This window comes from Ipomoea nil, unplaced genomic scaffold (genome assembly GCF_001879475.1).
Source record: "Ipomoea nil cultivar Tokyo-kokei standard unplaced genomic scaffold, Asagao_1.1 scaffold2826, whole genome shotgun sequence".
Classification (NCBI taxonomy): Eukaryota; Viridiplantae; Streptophyta; class Magnoliopsida; order Solanales; family Convolvulaceae; genus Ipomoea; species Ipomoea nil.
Genome location: NW_017619254.1, coordinates 2,685,537 through 2,710,203, shown reverse-complemented (window position 1 = coordinate 2,710,203; position 24,667 = coordinate 2,685,537). Strand labels below are relative to the sequence as shown.

Below are 24,667 nucleotides of genomic sequence, written 5' to 3'. Positions count from 1 at the left end.
CAGCTACATGATATAGAGTTCAATTCGATTCTCATTGTTTGAAATTATTTTTGTTGTAAATATTAATATATAAGCATATACTTTGGAGGACCGATTAATGATTAAGACATCCTGTGATTTACCTCATTAAGTGAGTCTCATATGTAGTGAGGGCACTTGGGAGTTAGACCAAAAAAAGGAGTCAGGCTTATATATATGGGCTTATTTAGTGGGTCATCTTAATTTTCTCAATTACAGTTTTGCAAATATAATTATTTACCAAGAATAAATGACAATGCTTTAGCCCAATTAATGTCTCTTCTTTAAACAGGCCTGCAATAAAAGTGACACCAAAAATTGGAGGACCAATAGTTAGGTCCAACCAAAAGTATAATCAACTCCAAATCCATATATGAAGATCATCGAATACACTCGTCAAATCCATCACGAAACACCCAATTAATCATGCTTACTCATGTGTTAAGAATTTGGAATTCCCAAAACAATTATGTAATTTTAAATGTCTTAAAAATGCAAAGGCTAAAAAATTGCACCAATCAATTATACCAAGAGCTAAGTTAGTCCAGTAGAAAAGAAATATTTCTAAATAAACTTTTATTTTAAGTTATTATTCATCAAATAAAACTTATATATAAGCTCTTAAATAAATTATGTCAAACAAACTTTTTATTAATTTCTGTTTTTGTTTCTCAGTTGTATATACGTGGTGCAATATATAGTTTTGGCATTTGAAGAAATTAATGATATTGTAATTATATGTTTAATAAAGGGTTACAATATATTTTGTTATGAAAAAAATCTGAAATATAATTTTATTAAATTCAAATATATACATTCATAATATCATTAGTTATAGGGGTGGCAATATATAATTGTAAACTCAACATCAAGTGCCACAAAGTCATAATCATGCATGAGTTGGAGGCATTTCAGCATCATCTTAATTAATTGCATACTATTATCGATCATTTCAAGTGGGTGCTGGGTGCCATTTAAATGCTGTATTGGGCGGACCAATTAATATTACCAAGATTTAGTTTGATACTTTGATGTTAGAAATGAGGTACCCAATTTATTGGCAGCTAACTAGTTCATCTCCTCTCATATTCATTGGAATTTTATAAATAAATCAAATAATGTTCGTTTAGAAGACATGAGTCTCGAGTTTGGGCCATGTCATGATTTGAGATGTGAAGGTTGGAAGCAACGGATTAGATTAGTCAAAGAAGTGATTTATTTGGCGAGGAGGAATATACTAATTGAAAAGGATGAAAGTAGAATCTAATAAAGAATCTACATGTTTAGTTAGAGTCTAAGCTAGTAGAGTTGTTAATACAGGCCTACCCCAACATATTGACTTTGTTTAACTCGTATTTTAGACAGTATGGTTGGCATAAAAAATTTTAGTCTAACTCGTATGACATGTACAAGTTATCGGGTTGAATCTATCTAATACATATGTTACCCACTATACTTACATGTTTTATTAAAATTAAAATTTTAAAACTTTCAAATTTTAAACCCTTTTCTTTTCCTTTCCTAATGTAAATGTAGTGTTTTGTGATTTTTTAAAAACTTGATGAATGCACAATTTTTTATTTTTTTTTAATATTTGTATATAATATTATTTTAGTACTTTTTGAATGTATATATGATTTTGAAAAGTGAGTTTTGCTCTAGCTCATTAAAATGTTAGGTTACAAATCTCCAACTCGGTTTAAAAAAAAAGGGTTAAGTTGGCCATATTGACAGGTGAAATCTCTAAGGCTAATAAGTTATAATAGACTTTAAATAAGAATTTTATCTTCATAACTTGTCATGAGAGACATTTTTTTTATTGACTTGAAGGTACTAATAGAGTAATAGTATCTCGGTTACATCACTCTTCGTTATTGCTTTGATTCTCCATAATTCGAGTGTCCTAATTTCATCAATACTCATTAAGAGAGTTATATAAATAGGTCTAACAACAAATCCACTTCTAGATTAATTAAAATTTAATATGATTATTCAATATCGAATATAAAAAACGTTTATAAATTATATAGTTAATAGCAATTATGATTTAGATTTTGGAGAAATTTGCATTGTAGAGACAAGCCGCTTAAGTAGGTGAGTCAACCGATGATGACAATCGACACATTTCCTGTTTATACAAACTTCTTTCGCTCTCGTTATGGATTGGCGACTTGGCGTATACGGTTCACATATAATATATAATATATCTCATTTAATAAAGCTTGTTTAATTAGGTTATATGATATGATTTTAATTTGAAAGCATATACTTTTAATATGCGTCATTGTTACTACTAATGCATTTATTTTCCTTTTTTAAATTCTTTTTTTTTTTTTCTGGATATGATTGAGATTGGGTCGGATGCAACAAGAAACCTCCACTTATTTTATTCAAACACTACATGAAAAAACAACAAAATACAAACGCAGTTAGTAATAGATTAAATAGTTGTATTTAAATATCTATGAATTTTGGTGTTTTAATTTGTTAACATAAATCCGTCAACAACAAAAATATTGACGATCTTTGTAATTTAAAATTTTGATTTTTCTTGTAGTAAAAAAGAAAATTCTTTTGGGTAATATTAGAAATCATAATTTTTTTAACCCAAAAGCTTGAAATAGTTGACGAGAAGACGGCTAATAATGTACATATATAACTGTATACCATACATAATTGTATAAAGTATTATTGAAAATCATTACGAATAATACTCAGCACAATCGTATACAATTTACATATTATTTTACCAAATATTATAGATACCATAGTGAATCTCAAGGATAAAAGTTTTCCTATATATAATGCATTATATTTCATAAGAAAATTTGCATAAGATATTAAAATGACGGCAGGTATAGTAGTGGATCGGATCAAATTCCGACACAAGTTATTGGAATTAATTGTTAATGAATCTTTGTTAACTAGTGTGGGGATCAAGTTATTCTGTTTGGTATGCACAACTGGCATTTTACGTTGAGACTTAGAACACGAAAGCATATTTTTCCACGAATCGTTTAGAGACTGTCTGTTCTTTGAGCGACTAAGGTTTTTGAATCTGTTGGCTTAGCTAATCTTATTCTTACCGCACACATTCTATTTCAAAACCGGTACATTATTATATTATTTATTTTTGTTGTTTGTTTTCTGGTTTTCTAACCTAGATTTAGAAACTTACAATGTTTGCAAAACCTTTGCTTGTGTAAGTTGTGTTCAACCTTTTAATGGGACATGATGCGGGTATTCTGTCTTGAATATTATAATATTCACCTATTTACTAGTTGGGGTACGGTATTAATTATAATCGATCTAACTCTCTTATCCGATCACAATTAACAAGAAATTGTTCATTTTTTTCGTTATATATATATATATATAAAGGTTCCAGTGCGGTTGAGTACTTCCCGTGCGGTTGTGCGGTTGTGCGGTTGATTAATGTGCGTGAGTTTTGTACTTAATGTGCGTGAGTCTTGTGCTTAATGTGCCTGAGATTTGTACTTAATGTGCGTGAATGTGTAATGTTAATGTGCGTGAGTTTTGTACTTAAGGTGTGTGAGTATTATGCCTAAGGTGCGTGAGTTTTGTGCTTAATGTGCGTGAGTGTGTACTTAATGTGAGTTGTTGTTGAAACTTTAAAGTGCATGAGTTTTATGCTTAATGTGCGCGAGTTTTGTACTTAATGTGCATGAGTGTGTACTTAATGTGAGTTGTTTTTTAAAACTTAAGGTGCGTGTGTTTTTGTGATTGACATGCGTGAGGTTTGTGTGTTTAATGTGCGTGTGTTGTGTACTTTAAGTGCGTCAGATTAATACTTAACGTGCATTCACTCACACAACTGCACAGGAAGCCTCAAATGCACCTGATCCCTTCCCCATATATATATTGAGTACATATAATTTAGAATGACTAAAAATCACAAATTATTGATCATGAGCACTGAACGGAGAACCATCTTCCTTTCTACGTTCATTGCATTCTTTTAGAGGATTGACATAGTGTATTTCTTTTTTCTCTCCCCTTCCCCAACCACCCAAATAAAAAACAAAAATTCTATTCATTTGATGGGCAAACATAAATTTAAATCTAAAAACAAGTGTACCAGAAATTGAAGAGAATAAAGATTGTTTTCCAAGGAATCTTTGTTTTTCTCCAGACGTATATCTATACTTTGAAAACACGATGTTACGATATAAAATTTATTGAACAAACCCCTCCCCGTACAAGGGGATCCCCTTACTCGATTTCTCCAAACTGCTCTGTAGAATAAGTAAGAAAAGATGAAAACTGATGAAAATCTCACCTTATCCTGCTGCATGCTCACACCGCCCTGCACTTTTTTTTTTTCTTTTTTTTTTTTTTAATAGCGACACAACGTATAGCATGACATTGTAATTTAAATTATATTATCGTAATAAATAAATTTGGTTTAGAACTCTTTAAGATAGCACACATGTAAAAAAAAAAAATCATTTGACCTTGTAATTGTAATATTAGTGTTCTTAGCAACTATACCAAAACTGTAGAAGTTCACTGTAATAAAATGTAGCATGGTAAAGAATAAAAAAGTATATCAATAATTTGGTGACAAACTGTCTAAATGAATGCAATGCCAGCTTTGAATTTATTTGCTTATTTATTTTTTTAGGTACACTATAATTCGAGATGTAATAAACTTTTCCTAAACTATAAGGTGCAATCAAAAGCAAATAATTATTTAGCCATCAATATGCATTATTGAGGATAGACTTCAATGAATACTATGAATTTAGCCATTATTTATTTTCACTTTTGGTGGCATCAATACATAGACCCTAATATTGGCTAACATTTTCATTTTTTTAACCTAAAATTTTCTACTTGGCCAAACTATAGGGTGAACTTTATATGATATCCACAAAGCTCAACGCTCATTAGAAGTAATATCGAGTTTATATTAAGTATGTAATTTTTTTAATTTATTTTTTATGTATGATTTCTGTATCATCAAATGGAGAACATTTGTATTTAATCATTAATACAAAAAAATTATATGATATAGAGCATAAAATGATAATAATTGTCATCGTCATCTAGTATAATATGAATAAATAAATAAATAAAAAGGAATGGAGAGATTTAGGCAAGGGTGAAAGAGATAAAAGATGCATGTTTGAAAAAACATTATAGAAGAGGGTCGGGCGGCAATGTAAGAACTAAAAAGTAGGCTAATTGAATGTTAACAGCCATTTGCTGTGGACCTTCAACTACTTTGTCCCGTCCAACTGCAATAATTTATGTATCAAAGAGAAATAGCCTTATATTTTGTATGTGTACAACCACCCACCCCCTTTCTAGCTTTCCAACCTCCCCTTGGAAAATTGCTCAAAAAGACAAAAAATTGAACAAGTTAAATGGTGGTTTGGATTCATCTACTTTGACTTCATCAAACTACAATCTCGTAGATGTTATTTTTAAGATCATGGTAATTTCTAGTGAACAAGAAAAAAATGCACTTAAAAATAATGAGAAACATATATGTATTGATTAGACAATCAAACCAAGTTGGTCAAGCTATTGACTTGGCAATCATAAGATTTTAAGTTTGACTCTCAGTGGGAGTAGCTTATTGATTTTCTTGGTTTGAACCAGCCATCAACAAATAACCTAGTCTAGTATCCTTGTGATCCTTTATCAATTAGGGTTAGGCGGGTGGCAGGGTTTACCTACGTCACTCAAAATATGAGTTGAACAACAACTTGTTTACCTTTTTGTGGTCCTTAACACTTAAAATATGAACCGATTAGCAACTGGTTTAACTCCTTGTGGTTCTTTACTAGCTAGGATCACAGGGCGGCCAGTGGGATTTATCCACGTCACTCAAGATATGAGTTGAGCGACTGGTTTACCTCATTCTGGTCCTTTGTCGGCTATGGTTACAGAGCGAGCAGCGGGGTGCACTCAAAATATGAGGCGATCAACGTAACTTAGATTGGTTTACCTAATTGTGATTGTTTGTTGGCTAGGGTCACCAAGCGTTCGAAATTTACGCAGTAAACACCCTCAAGTATTGGCATGTGCGACCTACTAAGAAATAAAATTCGTTATTACGTTTAATATATATCTATTGTGGAACATGTCTGATTTGTTATTAACAATATAATAATAATTATAATTAGCATGAGTAACACGAAATCTTCATTGCAAGACTTGTATGCAACAATAATTGCATTACATTGCCATCATTCTCATTCCTTTTTAAACCCCCTTCCTCCCTCCATACACCATAACACACACAAATCACACAACACAACATTAAAGCCAGGCCAACAAAAAAACACCGTATCCCTGCAAGATGGGTGCCCATCCCCATTTTGAACCCATCTCAAAATGCAAGACGGAGGGGAGATCAAACCAAACGGTGGCGGCTGATTTAGACGGCACCCTTCTGCTCTCAAGGAGCGCATTTCCTTACTTCTTGCTTGTCGCCTTGGAAGCCGGCAGCGTTTTCCGGGCGATTCTCCTGTTAACGTCGGTTCCATTTGTCTACTTCTTTTACATATTCGTGTCGGAATCCATGGCCATCCAAACCTTCATCTTCATCGCCTTTGCGGGGCTCAAGATCAAAGACATTGAGATTGTGTCCAGGGCCGTCTTGCCCAAGTTCTACTCCGAGGACGTCAATCCGAAGACTTGGAAGGTGTTCAATTCTTGCCGGAAAAGGTATATCATCACTGCCAATCCTAGGATTATGGTGGAGCACTTCGCCAAGACCTTTCTCGGCGCCGATAAGGTTCTTGGAACGGAATTGGATGTGTCGAAATCCGGGCGTGCCACGGGCCTTGTGAAGAAACCCGGCGTTCTCGTCGGAGATAACAAGAAGGTCGCCATCCTTAAGGAGTTCGGAACCAACGTGCCGGATTTAGGTCTCGGTGACCGTGAAACAGACCACGACTTCATGTCCATTTGTAAGGTAACCATTTAAGTAATTAAACCTCTATTTTTAATAGCACTATATTTTAAAATTAGGACAACTATAACCAAGTTGGTCAAACAGGCTGACTTGGTAATCACGAGCTACTTATTGACGGTCTTGAATTGACCCATCAATTATGAATAACTTAAATTAATTTACATCTCAATGCAAAATTTACATGCTCATATACACATTTAGATAATGGTTGTGGGTTTCTGTTCACATCAAAAAAATGTAACTTTTTCACTTTGGGTTATGAAATGAAATTCATATGACCAATGGGTACAAATTTAGGCAGCCAATACGCATGTTCCACTTAGCTTCCAACCACCCTCTCACAAAACATGCACCTCTAAATTAATTAAAGATGAGAAAATAATGGTAATCACAACTAAATTAGTCAAACCGTTAGTTTAGTAGCTACGATATTACAAGTTTGATTTTAGGAGGAGGGGTAGACCTTCTTGATTTGAACTGGTCAACTATGTGTGACTTAAATTGGTTTACTTGTGATTCTTTACTAATGGTCACAAGATAGTGTTTACTCAGTACCCATCATACTGAATTTCCCTGGTCACTAAAAAAAAAAAGGAAAAATAATTAAATATCACAAAACCATATCTATCGTACGTACTCACGTTCGTTAACTCATGCAGGAAGGATACATGGTCCCAAGAACCAAATGCGAGCCGTTGCCCACAAAACATCTCCTAAGCCCCGTCATCTTCCACGACGGCCGTCTGGTACAAAGGCCGACGCCGGTCGTGGCCCTCTTGACGTTCCTATGGATGCCGGTCGGAATAATTCTGTCCATCATTAGGGTGTACCTCAACATTCCGTTACCGGAAAGGATTGTCCGGTACACATACATGATCCTCGGGATCAAACTGATCGTCAAGGGAACTCCCCCGCCGCCCCCCAAGGAAGGCCAATCCGGGGTCCTCTTCGTCTGCAACCACCGCACCGTCCTAGACCCGGTCGTCACGGCGGTGGCGCTAGGCCGGAAGATCAGCTGCGTGACGTACAGTATAAGCAAATTCTCGGAGCTAATCTCGCCGATCAAGGCCGTCGCTTTGTCCCGTGAGAGAGACAAAGACGCCGCTCATATCAAGCAGTTGCTTCAAGAAGGCGACTTGGTGATATGCCCGGAGGGGACAACTTGCAGAGAGCCGTTTTTGCTAAGGTTCAGTGCCCTTTTCGCGGAACTCACGGACAGGATCGTGCCGGTGGCCATTAATACCAAACAGAGCGTGTTTTACGGGACCACCGTCCGAGGACACAAACTTCTGGACCCGTATTTCGTGTTCATGAATCCTCGGCCGACGTACGAGATCACATTCTTGGACCAGCTCCCGCCGGAGCTCACCTGCCGCGCCGGAAAATCGGCGATCGAGGTCGCCAATTACATCCAGAAGGTGCTGGGCGGGACGCTGGGGTTCGAGTGCACCAGTCTGACGAGGAAGGACAAGTACATGATCATGGCCGGAACTGATGGGCGTGTCCAAAACAAGGTTGTCGACAAAGACGACAAAGAAAAGAAATGATGGAATTAGTTTATTTTATTTTATGGGATTCTGTAATTTCTCAGTTTTTTTTTTTTTTTTTTTTTTTTTGCCATTTATGTTCATCCTAAAAACAAACATAAGATGAAAAGCAATTGCCGGTCATCAGTGTTCAAGATCTTGGTGATTTAGCATGATATATAATAAGAATGTAATATTTATTAGTTAAATGAAGATATTAATTTTTTTTTGAGTAGTATTAGTTCTATTATAAGGTAGTATCTATTCTATATTTTTTCTGTCTGTTGGAGCCTAAAGAGTCAATGTCCCGGTTTGATCTTGTGACATTTCTTCAAGGAGAGCCACAATGTGTCATCTGAGTACAAGATGCTTTTGGCAATTTTTTGAGTATTACTTACAATGTAATATCTGTTCATAGTTACTTTCTTAACATATTGAAACACAAAGAATCAATACCCCTATCGGATTTAACCCATATCCTCTCATTACTTATTTGATTTAGTAGAAAACCCTATCTTTTTGTTATAGTAGAATATAATCCGTTTTAGGTCTACCCAAGTTTATGTATTTTTTGATAGTGTCAACGATTAATTTGCAATATAATATGTCCACATCATTACTTAATTGATTCATCCTAACTTAATCTATTGTTGTTGTTGTATAAAAAATCTTGTCAACATTTAATTTAATATTCACGTCATATATTTTGTATCACGTACAAGTGAAGATTTGATTATTATTACTCCGTACTTGTTTTGAATATATCTTGACGAAATACATGCTTAAATAATATTAAGATAATGTACAAAACATATATGTTGCGATAAAACCCTTAAAACTATTGTATATTTGGTGCACTGTTGATGAATTTTGTGACAAAATTTAAACCATAGTAGAGTGTGAGAAGCTAAGTGAGGGTGTAGGTAGCGGCGGGCTAGGTAGGGGTATGCATGCATTATTCATTCATGCAAATTAAAGAAAAACAAGAGAGAATTATATTAAAGCAGATCAGAGTTTGGGCGGCATAATTAGAATAATGTCCAAATCAAATTAATAGGGTTGACGAATTTTCTAGAGAATTATTGTGATGGGAGCAATAATAATAAGATTACAGCAAATGAGAATTAATTCCCTCCATTTCTGATAAGTTGCTTTTCGTCATAAGTGCAGTGTTGCTTCACTAATAGCACTAAATTAATAAGTTGCCTTATTAGCTGAGATGGCGATGGATAACCTCCTTGGCTTCTTTCAAATTTCCCCATTCCTCATACATACCTTGCTACCCTGCCCTAACCGATAAAATTAAAGGTTATAAAATGATAAACTACTTTATACATTGCCTTATTTTTAATTTTTAAGACGTTTATTCTCATTATAAAGTCATACATAACCAAACATCAATATTGGTAATCATTTCAATTCTATCCTACTACCAAACATGTAAAATACTTTTATCAAAACTCATTACTATTATTAAGTATTTGATTCTTGGCATCAAGTTAACTCCCTTATTGGCTCTATTCCCAGAAAGTAATTATGAATTGTAATACAGTATTCCGATTCCTTGTGGGAACGACACACTTTAAGTATATAATATTATTCAAACAACCAAGTGATAAGTTTGTCATTGCGTACAACAAATTACAAGAATCTCATAAAACACTTCTAAACAACGTAACGAATACTTTCAACATAACAACGACGTAACGAGTACTTTCAACGTAACAACGAATGGAAATATAACTGACATGCAACCATCTTACAAAAGATGAGCGATCACCTTACAAATTAAATTAATAATGTGTAGAACTTAAACAAAACCTTCAAAGATGTGATGCTCGGATTCATGACAACCAAGTATTAAAATTGTTTTAAAAAACTTTAATACAAAACTCACTCATTTAATTCTTAGATGTATACACATATCTTAATTGGTGGGGGAAAATGTACTTGAGGTCACTTTCTAATAAATTCTTGCACAATAATTTCAAGTAAATCATGTGATGATAGTCGGGGTTGGATTTGATTGATGAAGTGATGAGTAGGGAGTGTACGTTGTTGAGACTTAGTCTATTGTTAGTTAGTGTTGGCCTAATTTTGTGACTTTGGTGTAACTTGTTTCCTTCTCTTATACTCTATACTATATTTTTAGTAATTAATTGCCTTTGAAGTAAATAAACTGGTTCAGTTCTAGCTCTCATATATGTAATGATTGGTTTCATTCAATTTTTAGTCAATAACATAAATTTTTAACATATCCGTAAAATATCACAAACTTACTAAAAAATTGATGCTAAGCTATTATTAACGTTGCATTTTTCATCATTTTATTAACTTTTAATGCTCAATTTTCCTTCCTAAGTTATACTAAAGTTGCAAATTTCGTCCAAAATGTTTTGTTAGTTAAGGGAGGAAAAGTTCAACACCAATGATAACTTAGAGACCAAATGTGTGATTTTTCTCTTTTCTTCTAAAGTTTCTGCGAAAATAAATCGCGAGTCGCACAATCAGCCAACCGATCAAATTCTAATTTTTCATTTTTCCCATTCATGTTTTCAGTGGGATTCAAATCCCTGCATTACCGTCGAGCGACGAACCAAGTACGCTAAGTCTCAGAAGTCAAATATAGGTAAATATGAGCTATTTTATTGCTCTTATTAGTATAGGCACATGTTTGACTTATATTTTGAGGTAAATATGGAGAGGCCTATGAGATGGGGTCAAACAAATCAGACATAATGGCAATTAAGCGAGATAATTAAGGATGGATTTTCCAACATAGTCGTAATAGATGTAGCTCCAATGTTAACGCTATGAAATTTGGGCTAAACTCTTAATATTACTCATTAAATTGGCATTTGGGATTTTATTATTTTTTGCCCGTGAGTTTTCAATCGTTATGCTATGCATCCGTATGCACCATGCATGGTGCATACGGATGCCAAAACGACGTCGTTTTATTAAAAAACGCACGTCTCCCCTTTAAAAAAAATTCAGGTTCGATTCCCAGCAACAACATTATATTGTTCATTCATTCTGGAATTTTAGTTCATAGATTACGGAATTATAGTTCATTGATTATGGAATTATAGTTCATCGATTATGGAATTGTAGTTCATCAATTCTGAAATTTTAGTTTATAGATTATGGAATTTTAGTTCATTCATTCTGGAATTTTTAGTTCATAGATTAGATTATGGAATTATAGTTCATCGATTATGGAATTTTAGTTCATATGTTGTTGCTGGGAATCGAACCTGATTTTTTTTTAAGGGAAGACGCGCGTTTTATTAAAACGACAGATATTGGGCCGTGAATGCGTTTTATTCTTCGGAATTGTAATACCATGGGCTGATATTGGGGTCAATCAAAAGAGAATAATTCTTGGGCTGCACTGTGCTACTAATGAGCCCAGATGTTCTCTAAACAATCATTATTATCTGGATCATATTTTGTATACTGTAAAATAATATACATTTAGTACAAAAATAATATATATTTAGTACAAAAATAATGTACATTATATTCAAAAGATATATATATTTTTTGTACTAAGTGTACATTATATTGTATAATGTACATCCAATACAAAAATAATGTACATTTAATATATTAAAAATGTACTTTTTATTATAGTCCATATAACACTGTGTGGACCATGATCCACACAATATTTTTTTTTTTTGGAATGAAGGGGGCTGGGTGAACCCAGCGAGCCTAAGCGAAGGTGTCAGCAGTGAGGAGCACCCTGTCCCTCCTTAGCAGCTCCGCAATGCACTTAGGCAACATATTAATCTCAATCCAGTCACAATGCTTCCTCAGCGCCATTTTGGCTAGCTCGTCTGCAACTGCATTGTTCCCTCTAGGAGTGTGATCGATGACGACAATCCAATCTTTCTTGAGCCAATCTTTGCACCATCTTACCAAATCCCCACAGTGACCTAGGGGTTCCGTCTCTCCAGTAAGCCAACGCACCGTTTGTAGGGAGTCCGTGACCATCTTGAATCTCCTTTGACCAATCTCCCAAGCCCATTTCAGGCCGAGGTAGATCGCCCAAAGTTCCCCTTCTGTAGCGTTGCTTACTTTCATCATGCAGCTGAACCCTCTCATCCAGTCGCCCCTCTGGTTCCGCAAGACTCCACTGCAGCCTGCTGGCAGGTTTTCCGAGACAAAGGAAGCATCCGTGTGCAGGGTTATACACCCGTGTGTACTCCAGGTGGTATCATTGTCTTTCAACGACGCTGTGGATGTACACTTGTGGCGTTCAAAGGCTTTTCGTATCTCCGTCAGTTGGCTCCGTATCCAAGCTACTTTGTTATTCAGGTCCTTTTGTTCGTTCCTGAACACTGCGTTGCATCTCCATTTCCATAACCACCAAGCTATTAGTGAGAAGAGTATGTTCCAGTCACCTTCAGCATCATTCTTCAGTTTCCCTGCAATGTTCACATCAAGCCACGCATCATAATTCATATTAAAGAACCACCTATTAGCCCCAGGGGGTATAAATACTTCCCAGATTTTATTCGCCTCAGTGCAATCGCGTATGCAGTGAGTGATGTCCTCCTCATGGTTTGCGCACTGGGGGCATCTCGCATCGCTGGTGAACCCTCTTCTTCTTCTCTCCAAGTTCGTCATCAACTTTTTGTGTTTGAGAATCCACAGAACGTTAGAGATTTTTCTTGGCACCTTAAGCTTCCAAATGGTTTTCCAAGTTCTGTTGTGCTCCCCACCCTCTCCTTTCGTCGCTATAGTGTAAGCTGAAGACACTGAACATCTGCCGGTGCAATCAAGCTTCCAATACAGCTCCTCTATGAAAGTCTCTTCTGCTTGTCTCCTCTCTCGTATGCTTAGGCCTTCCCGCAGAATACTATCTGCCGCACACACGCCTTTCCAAAGGTTTGAACTTCCCGTCTTCCACGTAAAAGCCTGGGACTTCGGTTTTGCATGCATGTATTTGTCGTAAAGGGCTTTGGCCCACAATCTATTGTTTTCGGTGAGGATCCTCCAACCAATTTTGGCTAAGAACGCAAGATTCATTTCTTTAATTCTTCTAATTCCTAGCCCACCACGTTTCTTGGGCAAGGTGACTAAGTCCCAGTTGACTAGGTGTGCGCCTTCTCCCCAAATGAAAGAGCGAACTTTTTTCTCAATAGTATCGCAAACCCCTTTGGGAATGTACATTGATTGCATCATAAAATACGGCATTGCACTCAGGACGCTTTGGGCGAGAGTTACCCGCCCTGCCAAAGTCAGATGCCTCCCTTTCCATCCTGCCAATCTTGTATCTAATTTGTCAATTAACGGTGCAAAGAGATTCTTTGTGACCCTTCCATGCAGTGAAGGAACTCCAAGGTATCGTCCTAGATTATCCGTAGATGTAATCCCTGCTTCTTGAGCAATGGCTTGAGCTAGATCCGAGTCCACAGTCTTGGAGAAGTGGATGTGGGATTTTTGCAAGCTGATTTTCTGTCCCGATAGCTCCTCAAACTCCGCTAGACAACGTTTGACAATCTTCATTTGTTCCACATTGGCTTCTGCAACTAATACCATATCATCAGCAAAAAATAAGTGGGAGATCTCAGGACCATACCTTGACAGCTTTATACCCCTCCAGTTTTTGCTTTGCACTTGTTCTTTGATCATGCGCCCAAGTCTTTCGATGCAAAGAACGAACAGATAAGGGGAGATGGGATCCCCTTGCCTTAGGCCTCTAGATGGGTTGATCCAGTTAAGTGGTTCCCCTTTCCAGAGAATAGCAAGTCTTGGGGTGCAAACACACTCCATTATTAGATTGATCCAATGATTTTCAATTCCTAATTCTGTCAGTGTGTCGCGTAAGAAAGTCCAAGATAGCCTATCATAGGCTTTTTCCAGATCAATTTTTAGGACCATAGATTTTAGTCCACTCCTTCTAGTTCTCATAGTATGCAGAAGCTCTTGATAAATAACAATATTATCCGTGATTTGCCTGTGTGGAACAAAGCTACTTTGTTCCTCTCCCACCACCTTTCCCATAATCTCTTTCAATCTGTTTGTGATTACTTTGGTAATGACCTTGTATTTTACATTACACAAACTTATCGGGCAAAAATGAGTCACCAACTCAGGGTACTTGACTTTCGGGATAAGAGCTATTAAGGTATCATTCCAATTTTGGTGCATCCTTGCTGTCTTGAAGAAGTCCATCACCTCTCCTGATAGATCATCTCCTATCTCCTTCCAAGCCTTCTGATAGAAACCTGCATGGAAACCATCTGGGCCAGGGGCTTTATAGGGGGCCATGTCAAAAAGGCTTGCCTTGATTTCTTCTATCGTGACATTCCTGCATAATAACGATATCTCAGTATTTGTAAGAATACAGGAAGGTTGCCGCACATACCTTGGATTTATATTAGTGGACAACTCTGTGAAAAAACTTCTGGAAGTGTTCCTGCACAAGTTCCCTGATTGCATTGTCATCTGTAATCCAATCTCCTTCATTATTCCTCAAAGCCGATACCAAAGATTTAGCCTGTCGGACCTTTGTAATCGAATGGTAATACCTTGTATTTCTGTCTCCAGATATTATCCACTCTTCTCGAGATCTCTGGAACCAGGACAACTCCTCCATATAGAGAACATCATCTAGCTCGGACCGTAGCTTTTTTTCCAACTTGATTAGGCCCCCTTTCTTACCATAATTCTTGGCACGCTGGATCCCATCAAGTCTTGCAATGATTTTTTTCCTACGTTTTTCCAGATTTCCTATTGCTTCTTTGCTCCAGTCCACAAGCTCAGTTTCCATAGCTTTCAGCCGTGCATTGAAGTCCTTATCGGAATTCTTGGTCCATGCTTTTCCCACAACAGTGTTAAAGTCAGCATGAGCCCCCCAAGTTGCTCTAAACTGAAACCTCTTTTCTTTTTTACTCGTCTTTTCGCCCTCCAGCGTGACAAGTAGCGGGTTATGATCTGAGGTGAAGCTTGGCAGGTGTGTAACCATTGCATCTGGGAACATAGTGATCCACACAATAATTTGCCTTCTCTAAGTCCAGCTGTTATATCATAGACCAGAATTTACCTTACAAGGTGGAAGATGGACCTTGGTCTAAAATTAAGTCATTTTGTAATTTTCACAAGTGCTGCTTTTAAGGGCTGGGCGTCATTTTTTTTTTTCTCACGCAATTAGAAATAACGTAACTTTGGTACTACAGGTACACAAATTTTTTAACTAAAGGTTCATAAAATCAATACCTTAAGTCCAAAATAAAAACTTGCAAAGTTTCAACCAAATATTTCTTAAAACTATATCATAATATGATTATATGTCAACCGTTGATTCAAAACTACATTTAAAGGCAAATTGAATACAACCACATAATTGTACCAATAAAGAAGGAATAAGACTACTAAGCTAATACAAGTTTAGAAGCTGCATAAACGCAATATTTGCATAAACTTTACAAGGTTTTTTTAACTTCATAAGGTATTAACATTATTTATTTATTGTCAAATATCTAGCTTTAAGCTTGTTTATCAACAATTTACATATTATGGACTTAGAACATAGTGAAAATTATTAGATATATACATTTATAGTTAGTTGATTATGTACTTATAGATTTAAGTTTATATACTTACCATCAACATATTATGTACCTATTGTAAAGGCAAGCAGTTGCGCTAATTTAAACAAAACAATATCATTTTGTATCAGGATCCACCTTGCGATGAAATTAACTTGTTTCTCAAGTTAGTAGTTATATCATGGATCAAGGAGTCCACCTTGTAAGGTGAACCCTAGTCCAAAAATTTGACTTCCATAATTTTTTCTTTTTCTTTTTGTATAAATAAAATTAATGTATAAATTATATATCATTAAAAAAAAAACTATTTGAGATATTTTAAATGACATTAATATTAATTTTTAATTTGTAAAAAAAATAAATTTACAAGTAATATTTGTATATACTCTTTTTTTTTTCTCCTTACTGACATGACACACTTCAATATAGAACAAAAACGTAAATCATAGTTCTTATTACTTTCTTTTATTTTCTCCACCAAAATCAAGACATGTGATAAGAATTTTACAATTATCAATAATTTCCAAATTTGATTAGCCAATTATCGATCTCAAACTCTAATAATTGGTCATCAACCGATCACTCTTTGTCCTATTAGACAAAATGTTGAGAGGCAATAAGTATTGTGCATTCTGTTATACAACTTGAACTAAAGGGCCGGGCATAGGGCCAATTTTGGTTGTCGTTTTGAGTTGTGACATGTCTAATTGCTGTCTTTCTACTCATGTTATATTAATAATTTATTTAGTCCAGCTACACCATTATTGTTTCAAATCAAATCTACCTCAAAACTTGTCACGTTGATAGGTAGCCCCCATGATTGAAAAAAAAAATAAAAAATTGTTGCCATACTACTCTTGCATTGACAATTACTAATCATAATGCATGCTAGCTAGCTAGCTAGTTTCTTCTGCAAACAGAATCTCTCCCCTTTTTGCTTTCACTTTGTGTTTTGCATTGCCTATTGCCTATAGCTATGAGTGAGCTAAAGAGGATTCAATGAAAGATAGATGCGTATACGCATCAATTAATTTCAATCTGGAAAAATTTTTGTGTGTCTTCCGGCATGGTGGTCCAGAGTGTTGTACTAAAGGGGACATAGCAAGTGATGTGTGGGGAAGGTGATGTAAACTTGCATCTAAGTCTTGCGTTACATTAAATGCACAACCATTTGCACCATGCGATCGATGCCGTAATTGAACAGTTTATGGTTCGAAATTCAACCCGCGTATTCAATGATGATTTGAACGAGTTTATGATATGATATGGAACCTCTAATTTTCTAAATGATGGGTTTAATTGTCGACTTGTCGTTTCCTTAATAGTGTATACATGCATGCTTAGCATCTTGGTTATATTTACATATATACATTGTGATGGAGTTATAAGGCAATTAAATTTAGCCAATAACCCAAACAATAAAACCATAAGACTACTTAGCTAGCCTAGGGATTAGGAAGGAGCCTTAGCTCGCGGCCTAGGCGCACCACTTGCTCTAAGAGCATCACCAATAGTTGTAATTTTTTTACTAGAAAAGAGAAGATAGGAGGGGAGGGAAAAAAATAAAAACAAATAAAAAAATTAAAGATTTATGCGCTGGGCGCAAGATTTGTGCCTCACCAGAGGCAGAATTCCTTCTTTTTGTGTGTGTGTGTGTGTGTGTGTGTGTGTGTGTGTGACCCACAAAGTTGACAAAAATCTTGGTCCTTCAACAAAGACCAAGGTTCCTCTCTCTCCTCTCCCTCCCTCCTACAGCATTACCTCCTCAAAAACCAAGGATGGGGATACATGCCCTTAGTTAAATTGGAAGGGTTGACCACTTGACCTAGGTCTAGCTAGCCAACTTACCCCTCTTAGCCAATGAAGTCAATTTGCCAAAGATTTATCATGGCACTGGCCAAAAGACTTTGTATAGATAGTAGACTCATGCGTACTTTTATACCAAATCACATAAAAGAAATAAATTAACTGCACCACTATATATAAAAAAAAAAAAAAAAAAAAACAAAAAAACAAACAAACAAAAAGGTGGAATTAGCAATAGAATTTTTCGTCGTTAAAAGGAAAAAATTTGTCACCATTCACTTTAGCGACGAAATTTTTTTGTGACTAAACTTAAAAAATTGTTGCTATTTTTCTCATTGTAACGATTAAAAGGACGAAACTTGCAAGGAAATAGCGACTGAAGAGAGTGATAGTAAGAGTTAAACTTGTGATCTTTTCATACAATATTATATTTTACCTATTTGTTTACCGCTTTCACTTTGCCATAATGCTATTCTGTCGTTGGACATAGTGGATTTGGTAATGTAGAGAAAAAAAGTGATAAGCCATGATGTAGATTGTTATATATGCATGGCCTATCATCACCTAAGGGCTAGGTGCAGTAGGGAACTTACTGTACTTTGTGTTTTCTGCTGATGAACATTTGTTACATGACTGATTGCTCAGTCGTTGGGTGAAACAGCAAAATGATCAAAGTGGATGTCACATTTCTGCCTTGCGGGGACCTCGGTGGGTATGACTTTGACTGTTCAATCCCACTTCACATGGAACTCATTAATTCTTCCTTCACCAAATCCAACTATTGTAAACAAGTTTTAAAAGATAACTTTTTCCTTTTCTAAACTATATCTTATAGTTTTCAAATTTTAATTAATCACTAGATAATGAGTGTTACCATACTGTACTCTTGTTGATCAGTAGGTTATTATAAGAAATGTGAACCAAGAAAAACATAAACGACCTGACAGTTAATGGCAGATCAGAGTTGATTGGTAGTTCATCTGAAGAGGATCAGAGATTCAGAGGCGGATTGGTGGGTTAAGTAACTAAGCATAAATGGGAAAGAAAGCTAAGGGTTTCAACACAATCTAATTACTAAAACGAGAAGAGAAAACCATTCATCTATCTATGACATAAATACTCATCTATTGCATATACGACCATTTGAATATAACCAATTAGCCAAAAGGGTTCAAGCATCTTTATTGTCTTATTATTCCTACTTTCTGGTAGCTGATCTCTACACTCAGTTCATGTTAGGTCTGTGCAAATGAAAAAACCTAACAATAATAGTACCAAAAAACAAAAAAGTTCATAACGTACGACCCCAATTGCGCTGCACTACTATACCTCTAACCTTGCATGTGAGCTCTAGAAAGCTAAAACAAATCCATGGAAGAAATTAAAGGGAAGATGTTGAGAAGTTTTCCCTTTGGCACGTACCTAAAAATAGTCATTTTGGAGCTAGTGGAACTGCAAGTTGAATTGGTTGTGTTAATGTCATGCATGCTCTAGTTAAGACAAGGGTCCCCCACTTGTATTGACCTTTGATGTTAGTGATGGTCATTTTCTAGTGAAACATTGATGAGATGGTGAAAATTTGGCACTAGAGATCATTGAATTATATTGTTTGGTGTACTCTTAGCTAGTTAGCTTTGACAATTGAATCCAACATAGCAAAGGAATCACCCATCCATCTTATTTTAGTTTTGTTAATAATTGATTCCAATCATACAAACTTTCACGTTGTTGAGTATATAATCATTAATGTGCAATCTAATTATTAGCTTAGGTTTTTTAGTTGAGATGAAACACATGCTTCAATTTGATATTAGAGCATGGGTTCGAATCACTGTACCTAATCTCATAATTTTTAATCAAGCGTAAAACACATAAACTAACATATGTATTGTTATATGCAATGTTGCAAAACACGTACACATAAACTAACATATGTATTGTTATATGCAATGTTGCAAAACATGTTAGGCGCTCCCTAGGTGGCAAGGGGGCGCCTAGGCGCCGATTTTATTTATTTTTATTTTTTAATTAAAAATAAAATTAAAAATAAAAAAATTTTAAAATTTATTAAGAAAACATAAGGTTTTCATAGTTATTTCTTAGAAATTATTTACGAAAGTGGTTGTAAAAGTGTTCAAAAGATTGTTTAAACCATCTAAATACATAAAAACTAAAATAAGAGCTAAAGAAGCATTTTTTTGAGAAAAAAAATTGTCCAAAACGGACAACCGAGTCAAAAGTTATGCCTTCCCGAACTTTTTGCAATTTAAAACGCAAAAAAAAAAAAAAATTAAAAAAAAAAAATTAAAGCGCCGATTCAGCCGGCTAGGCGGTCTAGGCGGCCGCCTAAACCGTCTAGCCGGCCACGGAGGAGGCCGATTCCGGCCTTCTTCGCGGCGGCGACCGGGAGCCTAGCGCCTATGCGCGATTTTTACAACCATGATTATATGTGTGTGATATGGTACCAGTATACATTACATTTTCTTTGTCAAACCAGTTATTGTGGTTTGGTATTCAAAGATAAAAATAGGTGGTGTAATATAACATTATTAAAAAAAAGTGTATTTCATTTTTTTTTTCTCAAACTAGTTATTATGGTTTAGTATTTTAAGACAAACTCTCATCATGGGAAAAGGCTATTAATTAGCCTTCTTGCTTTGAATTGGCCACTTATAAGTAATTTAGTTTAATTTATCTCTTTATAGTTCATTGTTGGCTAAGGTCACAAGACGGGATTGGTTATATGCAATTTAGGATAGTTCTTTGTTAGGGTTACAAGGTGAGTTTTCCTCAAAGAGTATTATCGATTTATCGGGTATCCAATATGTTCTTTCCATTTGAAGACAAAAACAAGTCCTTTTAAAAGGAAAAATAGTGTTTTCACTATTATATACAATGAAAAGGAATAATTAAAATAGTAGAACATGATTCTTGTACTAGAGATAACACGATTTATACTTAGTAATAATTAAAGAAATGTTACATTCTTATATGGGAGGGTGTGAGTTTGAGCTTCAGTGGAGGCGCTATAGTTTCTTTGTGCTTCAGTAGGTTGAGAAAGTAGTTATAAACAGATACTACATTGTAATAGAGTTAATAGCATTCAAACCCAAAAAAAAAAAAAAAATGTTATTAGGGGGTCTTGAGAAGTCTTGGTTTGATATGAGAATTGATGAAACGGATGATAATTTAAGGGCTGAAGCAATTAGAAATGGCAAATATATGCAAATTAAAGATAACAAAAATTTATACTCTGTATCTTACATCAAAGTAACAGTGAGCTCCAATAATCCTAATTAATGAATCAAGAAAAACTAATTTAAGGGTAAAAATTTACATCATTCTCTTCACTTCACACCACAATCAAGAAATAAACTTGAATCAACTGCAGCAAGAACTGGAGACGGAGCTGGAGCGGTGCAAAGACGACGAAGAAGAATTCAAGAACTCGATGCAGTCTTCAATGGCCTCAGCTCTCTGGGAATCAATCGACCGTTCCGCGTAGGACCGCGACCTCCCCAGGCTCGCCGACGACACCTTCCGCGAACTCCTCTTTCTGTCGGAGCTCGAAACCAGGCGCACCATGTTGGCTCCTATGTGCTTCAGAAATCTCACCGGCGAGAACTCCGACGACTCTTGCGCAACCTTCTTTGTTTTGTTAAGGTTTGTTGCTGCCTTTTCATGGTAGCCTTCAGGGCTGAAACTCACTCTCTTGCTCATTTTCCTTGACATTTTTTTTTTTTGGCTGAGAGTAGAGAGAGATAAGAGAGAGAGAGACGAGGAAGAGATTGATGGTGTGTGTGCTGAAATGATGATGGAGAGAGAGGTATTTATTGGAAATTGATGAGAGTGAAACAGGGAGAGAATGAAGATTTTTAAACCAAATTATATTAAAACAATTTTTACTTTTTGTGCTCCGTACCTACTCTTTTGAACGTGGAAACTCTTTTTCATTCAAATAAATCAAAAATTTCATTTCTCTAATTCTATTCCATTTAATATAGTTTTAAATTAAATTTCACATAATTTTAAGCATTCTGTGTTTTTCAACTATGAATATAAATGAAAAGCTAATAAAGTTTAATTATATTGTAGTTGGTTAATATATGTTAATAATGTTAAACAAGTACTTATACAATGTTCAATTATTGTCAAGTTATTACATTCTTATTAATGGAAAAGGCTTGTATTTGATGGAGATATGAAATTTATGTGATTTGTGAGCTATTACACAAGAATAAAGTTTATCATGCATACTCTTAAATAGTGGGCACGGGCCTTTCTCATATTGGACATATTACATCATTTAAAAAGTGGAAATGTAGTTTACTTTGATAAACAAGGAACAGGAGAGAACCGGCCATGAACAAGAAAAAAGTGAAGTTTGGTCAAAAAGCTAAAAAAAATAATTATGGGAAGGAATTGCAGGATGAAGATGGGTATGTAGAAAGGGCAGGGATGAAGATGACTGGGTTGTGAGGTAAAGAGACAACAAATGATTCTGTTCTTATCACCAGCTTTTGCTTTACTAATGTTGTGTCTGTGTTCTTGAATTGGTGTTTTCCCCTTTCCTTTTTTTTATTTTTTATTTTTATTTTTTTGGTGCTGGCAGGCCATCTTTGATCCCTTTCAGGTATCACAATTTCTTAGGATGGCCCCCCCTCCTCAGTCCCCTCCTCTTCTACCAATTGTTTCATTGCCGTGTTACATTGGTAATCTTGTATTTATGGGATGGTTAGAAAAAAAGTGAGAAAGATTTGTTTCATATTTGGTGGGGGCTGCCTGTTCGTGGATTCTAGGATCACTTCAAATACATTACTATTCTTTAATTTAGTCACATTACTCCAATTTAAAGAATCCCAAATTAAACTGTTTTTGAGACTTGGGTCGCAAGTTTTATCTTCTTGGATCAGTCTGTCCCTAATGTTTTATAAAAATTAATTAAGGGGTGATCTTGACAAATTTTATAAACATGACTCAGATTAGCTCAAATAAACTACGGAGTATTATTGTCTAATTGGTTCAAGAGCTTCACAAACAAATTCAACATTCTAAACATAGCGTGTTGGGTCAGTTTACAAGTAACATCTCATGAGAATCATTTGAGCAGTAGTTTTGGCAACATTTTAAGAGTTGAGCCAAAAAAGAATATATAATTAGAAACGTTGTAGAACTGTCAAGACGCATTTCATTAATGACCATAATAATTGTATTTATATGGTGAGAGACGTGCACTTTAGTTGTAAAAACAAACAAATTGTCATGAACTAGACTATAAGTACAGTGGATTAATATCGTTGTAATAGAGTTATAACAAAACATATTTACAGTAATATAAACATATTATATATTTCACTATTATCGTCTTATGTTAATTATATATGACTAGATTTTTTTGGGGGGTGGGGCAATGGGGCAATGAATTCTAATAATGGTGTCACGATTCATGTTCAACCTATGACTACATTCTCAGGAACAATTGGCAGGCAACAGGAATTGCAGTACTTTGCATCAGTATGACTCAGGCTCCAAAGTTGACCACCCAAAGGGGACAAGACATTGACCCCTTCAACCACAATTTAACACCTCGCAATTTAGGTCCTCTAATATCTGAAGATAAAATAAAATTATTTCTGACAGAGAAAAATTAAGTCCATAAAAAAAATATTGCAAATTAGTATTTTCTAGAAAATTGGACTAGTTAATTTGGTTCAAAAATCTTATGTAAGATATTATTCTTTTCTCTCTTTCTCCGACAATAATTCCTTTTTAAGACCAAACAACCCTTGCGTGTAAACAGAAATTTTTATGTACAGTTATTTGATTTATAAGAATGTTATTTGAACGTCTATTTTGGATGAAACTCAACTGTTCAACATCAAACAATTATTGTGTTGTTATTTTTTGTGTATTGTGTTATGAAATTATGTATCTTATGAATAATAATTTTGTACTTTGTTATTTGATTCACGATCTATGATGCTATGTAGACCGTAGTCTATGATATAAATTACCACTAAGGTCAACAATTATATCAATGACCCGGGTCTAAAATACACAATTTACATACTGAATGTTCACAATTTAAATTGTGAACATTCAGTATGTAAATTGTGAGAATTTAATATGTAAAATTGTAAACATTAGTATGTAATGTGCAATTTTGGATGTGCACCTTTCAAGGTGAACCCAGGTGTACAGGACAAATTATGTTGTGGAACCGTGTCCACCTTGCAAGGTGGGCACGATTCCAAAACTATTCATAATTATAAATATATATTTCAAAAATTATGAACATATAGTTCTATAATTATGAACATATAGTTCTGTAATTATGAATATAGAGATTCAATAATTGAGAATATGAAGTTCAAAATTATGAATATATAGCTTTATAATTATGAACATATAGTTCAATAATTATGAACATAGAGTTCTTTAATTGTGAATATAGAGTTCAATAATTATGAATATGAAGTTCAAAAATTATGAATATATAGCTTTATAATTATGAACATATAGTTCAGAAATTATGAACATAGAATCGTGTCCACCTTGCAAGGTGGACACGGTTGCACAGCATAACGATTACAGAATAATTGCCCACTAAGGTTGGCAAATTATGTTGTGAAACCGTGTCCACCTTGCAAGGTGGACACGGTTGCACAGCATAACAATTACAGAATAATTGCCCACTAAGGTTGACAAATTATGTTGTGGAATTGTGTCTACCTTGGTTCCAAACCGCAAATTATGCCGTGGAATCGTGTTCACCGAGAATGGTGAACACAAGTCAAAACGACGTC

The 24,667-nt window shown here is 35.1% G+C and overlaps 1 protein-coding gene across 1 annotated transcript; it reads left to right on the top strand.

The window, feature by feature from the left end:
- The first annotated feature begins 6,262 nt into the window (after window positions 1–6,262).
- On the top strand, window positions 6,263–8,722 carry LOC109158638 (glycerol-3-phosphate 2-O-acyltransferase 6-like). The gene is made up of 2 exons (XM_019306525.1): window positions 6,263–6,967; window positions 7,627–8,722. Exons 1-2 carry the CDS (start codon window positions 6,350–6,352, stop codon window positions 8,512–8,514), a joined length of 1,506 nt encoding a protein of 501 aa, XP_019162070.1. The 5' UTR covers window positions 6,263–6,349; the 3' UTR covers window positions 8,515–8,722.
- The last annotated feature ends 15,945 nt before the right edge of the window (window positions 8,723–24,667 follow it).

Excerpts from the sequence above, each read along its gene's own strand:
- LOC109158638 (XM_019306525.1), top strand. The coding sequence starts at position 6,350 with ATGGGTGCCCATCCCCATTTTGAACCCATCTCAAAATGCAAGACGGAG. Across the intron at positions 6,968-7,626 it reads ACTTCATGTCCATTTGTAAG|GAAGGATACATGGTCCCAAG; the intron begins GTAACCATTTAA and ends TAACTCATGCAG.